Source organism: Coffea arabica, chromosome 7e (genome assembly GCF_036785885.1).
Source record: "Coffea arabica cultivar ET-39 chromosome 7e, Coffea Arabica ET-39 HiFi, whole genome shotgun sequence".
NCBI classification, from domain to species: Eukaryota; Viridiplantae; Streptophyta; class Magnoliopsida; order Gentianales; family Rubiaceae; genus Coffea; species Coffea arabica.
The window spans coordinates 16546608-16551598 of record NC_092323.1 but is presented as its reverse complement, the minus strand read 5'-3'; the positions used below and the strand labels follow the sequence as shown (position 1 = coordinate 16551598).

Genomic DNA, 4991 nt, shown 5'->3' with positions numbered 1-4991 from the left:
CATTCTCTCTGTGCTAACACTTAAGGAAGTTTCAAGAGTGTATGCTCAAATATTTCAAATTTGCTTGCAATTGGCATGATTATGGGACACATATTTCGATTGCAAATTTATTGTGATTATAATATGATTTAGTTTTTTAAATTCAAAATATATTGTTTCTTAGTTCTTTGCATAAGTGATAGGGTGCGATTTTATTATTTATTTTATTATTAATTTCTCCTATTATCTGACTCAATGTGGATTAATTGCTGGATTCTACTCACTTTTAGTATTTGACATTTATTTCAGGGAGTAGAACAAAAATATGATAATAAGTACCAATTTAGCAGAAAAGGAGTCCAAGTGATAGAGCTTGCCCCAGGGGCATTTTTGGAAAAGAAAATGTCACGCCCATTTCGGTAATTTCTGCAGAGGAATGACGGACGAAGGGTTCATTTCCTGGCTGGACAGCCGTCGCAGGAGGCATGAGCATAGCAGGAGATTTTTTCCTTGTAGCCTTTTGAAAGGGATTTCTTTTGGCTGCTATTACGAATGGCAGATGGCTTTTACCTTTTCCTTCATCTTTGACTTTTCTTCTTTAGCTTGTCGTAGTGGAATGCTCCTACGAATGTCAGGACCACTAAAACATTCTTGGCTTTGACTTTTCTTCCCTAGAAGTTTTAGTAGTTTTTTTGCCCTTTTGTGCGTGGGGACGGAGTGGAAGCCATGAATGGCCTTTTGTAGCTTTCCTATCTAATCAATATTCGGACGAGTTAGATCTTCCAAATTTCAACAGGCGATGACCGCTGCTCCCTCTTCAATCTTGTATGTTTTTTTCGCATCAGACATGAACTAATTTCACCACTCTAGTCAAGGAGCAACGAAGGCTTTGATTCGCCTAAAAATTGTGAGATCGATTTAATTTAATCTTTTCCTTTTATTTATTGGTATTCGCATATTCCTTGATTGCTATGCTTATGGTTATTTAATTAATTGATTGTCTTGGATCTGGATAATTAATTGATTTGGTAACCTATTGTCAATTAGGGCATTAAATTCGTAATTGTTTAATTTTCCTGAAATAGTGACAACTGTCATTATTAGATTCGTGTCAGGGAGATACGCGGCCTAATCTGAAATAACCCTGGTAGTGCGTTATTTGGTTAGAATAGGGCTCCTCTAATACGTAAGGCAATTGGGGAATTAAATCTTACGGGCGTACCTAGAATTATTTCCTAATTAGAGCAGTGATTAACGGACGTACCTTAATCACCGACACAGTAAGGAAGGATTGACTGTCATCGCTTGTTTGGTAGTTATAACCTATTTATGGATGAATAATTGGAATTGTCTTTGCATCGATGATCAATTAGGTGAACCATTGTTGAAGTTATTTCTTGGCTAGATTTTTAATTAATATTACCTTGATTTTAGTGAATTCCCATTTGACTTTTTAGTTACCTATTTTATTTTATTTTTAATTGTTTTCTTGTTTTAATTGATTTAGACCTTTAATTATTGTTATTCTAAATTCAGTCAATTGTTGTTTAATTTCTATTTAGTTATTTATTTTTATTTTCTTATTTGAATTTATTTGATTGTCGTTGTTCCTACAAAATCACCCCCTGTGTTACTTTGGACTTCTCAAGAAACAAATATACCCAATCCCTATGGATACGACCCTACTTGCCCTGTCTACAAGTTCATAATTATTTGTGGAAAAATAACCATCCCATTCGGGTATATCGGATCAGGCAAACTCTTCGGAAACAGGGTGAATCAAGTAACCCATTGCATACCTAGAGTCTCTACTCCAGCACTTGGAATTGGGTTTTGGTCATTTTAACTGGCAATTAGGTTTAATTTTATTATTGTGCAGGCTTCGACAACCTGTCAATTTTTGGCGCCGTTGCCGGGGACTGGCGTTATTATTTGTTTCTTTTTAAATTCATTTTTTGTTCTAATTTTCTTGTATTTTTTCTAGTGTATGCCCCTATCTTCTCGTACAGGTGATTTGATTTTTGACCTTGAAGTAGAGAAGATCGCACGTAGAACGAGAAAGAAAACCAGACAACTCAGAGAGGAGCAGTCCAGTATTACATCTCAGAGACCTGAGCCAGAAGTTGAACCAACAGATTCGTTTGGAGACACTTCGAGTGACTCTGACCAGGAGGAAGGAACCATGGCTAATGCACGAACATTAAGGGAGTTGGCTGCTCCTGATTTAAATCAGCAGCCTTTATGCATTACCTTCCTCACCTTAAATGATAACACTCCATTTGAACTAAAATTTGGACTGATTCATCTTTTACCCTCTTTTCACGGTTTACCAGGTGAAGAGCCGTATAAGCATCTGCAGGAGTTTGATGTCGTGTGCAATAGTATGAAACCCTCGGGAATCACAGAAGAGCAAATAAAAATGAGGGCATTTCCCTTTTCCTTGAAAGATTCTGCAAAGGACTGGCTGTACTACCTGCCACCAAGTAGCATCACCACGTGGGACCAATTGAAGAAAAAAATTTTAGATAAATATTTTCCTGCGTCCAGGACTGCAACTCTAAGGAAAGAAATTTGCGGGATCAAGCAGCACCCAAGGGAGCCACTCTATGAGTATTGGGAGCGATTCAAGAAGTTGTGCAACAAGTGCCCCCAGCACCAAATAAGTGAGCAGTTGCTCATACAGTATCTTTATGAGGGGCTCCTTTTCAGAGACAGGAGCATAATTGATGCTGCAAGTGGAGGGGCACTGGTGAACAAAACCCCTCGGGAAGCAAGGGAGTTAATAGAGGGGATGGCAGAGAATTCACAACAATTCGATACAAGGGAGGATGTCCCAATACGCAAGGTGAATGAGGTAGAGACATCCTCTATCCAGCAGCAGCTAACTGAGTTGACCTCGTTTGTTAGGCAACTGGCTGTAGGAAATACAGCTCAAGCCAAGGTGTGCGGGATTTGCACTGGTATGGGTCATTCTACAGACATATGTCCAATGATGCAAGAGGAGGGTGCAGAGCAAGTGAACATGACAGGTCACGTGCCCGCGCCAAGAGTGCCCTATGACCCCTATTCAAGTACCTACAACCCTGGTTAAAGAGACCACCCTAACCTCAGCTATGGAGGGAATAGACAGTCCAATTTCGTGCCTAATAGACAACAAGGGTACCAGCAGCAGTACCAACCCCGACCACCTCCGCCACCAAGCTCTGGTCCATCTTTGGAGGAGATGATGAAACAACTGATGGCAACCATTACGCAAAATCAGCAAAGGACAGACTCCGAAATGCAGGACATAAAAAATCAGATGAGTCAAATGGTCACAAAAATCAACCGTTTGGAGTCCCAAGTAAATGGAAGATTGCCATCCCAACCTGAAGTGAACCTGAAGAACGTAAGTGCAATGACTTTAAGGAGCGGGAAGGAAATTCAAGGGCCCGAACTCGTGACTCCAAAGGATAAGGACGAAGAGAAGATTGAGAAAGAACTTCAGGCAGAGAATACAAGCACAAAAAATCCAATGGTACTCCCTGACCCGATCATAGACGTTAAAACTAATCCCCCTCCATTTCCTTGCAGGTTGGAGAAATCGAAAAAGCAGGACAAAGAGAAGGAGATCCTAGAGGTGTTCCGCAAGGTAGAGATCAATATCCCCTTATTAGATGCCATCAAACAAGTGCCGAAATATGCAAAATTTTTGAGGGACCTATGTGTCAACCGAAAGCAGCTGAGGGGAGACGAAAGGATCATTGTTGGGGAGAATGTGTCAGCAGTTCTCCAAAGGAAGTTTCCACCAAAGTGCGGGGATCCAGGTAGGTTTACTGTCCCATGTAAGATAGGTAATACTCTAATTAGGAATACCCTGCTGGATTTAGGGGCATCGATCAACGTAATGCCAAAATCTATGTAGGCTTCTCTAAACCTCGGTCCATTAAAAGAAACCGAGATAATAATTCAATTAGCTGACAGAACAAATGCATACCCTGATGGGTTGATAGAAGATGTGCTGGTTAAAGTTAATGAATTGATATTTTCGGCTGACTTTTATGTACTTGACATGGATGATGATCATTCCCCTGACCCCTCACCTTTGCTACTAGGTAGACCCTTTTTTAGCACAGCACAGACAAAAATTGACGTTAATAAGGGTACATTGTCCATGGAATTTGATGGAGAACTAGTCCATTTTAATATTTTCGATACAATGGAACTTCCTGTTAACTCTCACCCTGTGTTTGCTATTCATGCTATTAAGCCCTTTGTGCAAGAATTTTCTGAGTTTGCTTGTAGGGACAAATTCAAATTTACTGAGAACAAGTATAAGGGGATGGAAGCACTTATGAGGTGAAAAGGAGCAGAAAATTAAGAAAGGAGGCTGCCATCAAAGGCTATTTGGATCATGGAGGAGGGCCACCGATTTTCAGAAAAACTGAGTTACACCCAGATTGAAGAGTGGTGTTCAATGTCTAGCCAAAGACGTTAAAGAAAGGCGCTCATTGGGAGGCAACCCAATTATTTCTTTTAATTGTTTGTTTTGATTTCGTGTGATAGTTTAAATATGTTTTTCTTGAATTTGACTAATTTCGGGTTTCAATTTTCTTTTTTGATAATTTGTAGGTGTCTTTCTGTCATGACGCGCCCGCGTCGTGACATCTGGAGAGCTCACGGTCAGAATCGTCAGAAGGGGTTCCTGCCCTCATGACGTCTGGAGAGCTCACGGTCAGAATCGTCGAAAGGGATTCCTGCCCTCATGACGTGCCCGCATCATGACCCATGAAGAGCTCAAGGTCAGAGAGCTCCCCCGTTCTCATTCCGTGCCTTCGTCAGAGAGCTAAAGGTTGAGTTTTGCAATTGTTATAGGAAAAAATTTAATTAAAAAAAAAACTAAAAAAAAAATTTCCTTTTCACCATAGCTTAAATTTCCAAAAAAAAAAAATCTCTTTCTTTTTCCTTCTTTTCTTTTCTTTCTTTTTCTTTCTTTCTTTCTGCTTCTTTCTTTCTTTTTTCTTTCTTCCCCG

At 39.9% G+C, this 4991-nt stretch overlaps 1 protein-coding gene across 1 annotated transcript; it reads left to right on the top strand.

Moving 5' to 3' along the window:
* The first annotated feature begins 3217 nt into the window (after positions 1-3217).
* LOC113700641 (uncharacterized) lies at positions 3218-4321 on the top strand. Its single transcript, XM_027221106.1, has 2 exons — positions 3218-3785; positions 3912-4321. The coding sequence occupies exons 1-2, from the start codon at positions 3218-3220 to the stop codon at positions 4319-4321; spliced, it is 978 nt and encodes a 325-aa protein (XP_027076907.1).
* Positions 4322-4991: the final 670 nt, after the last annotated feature.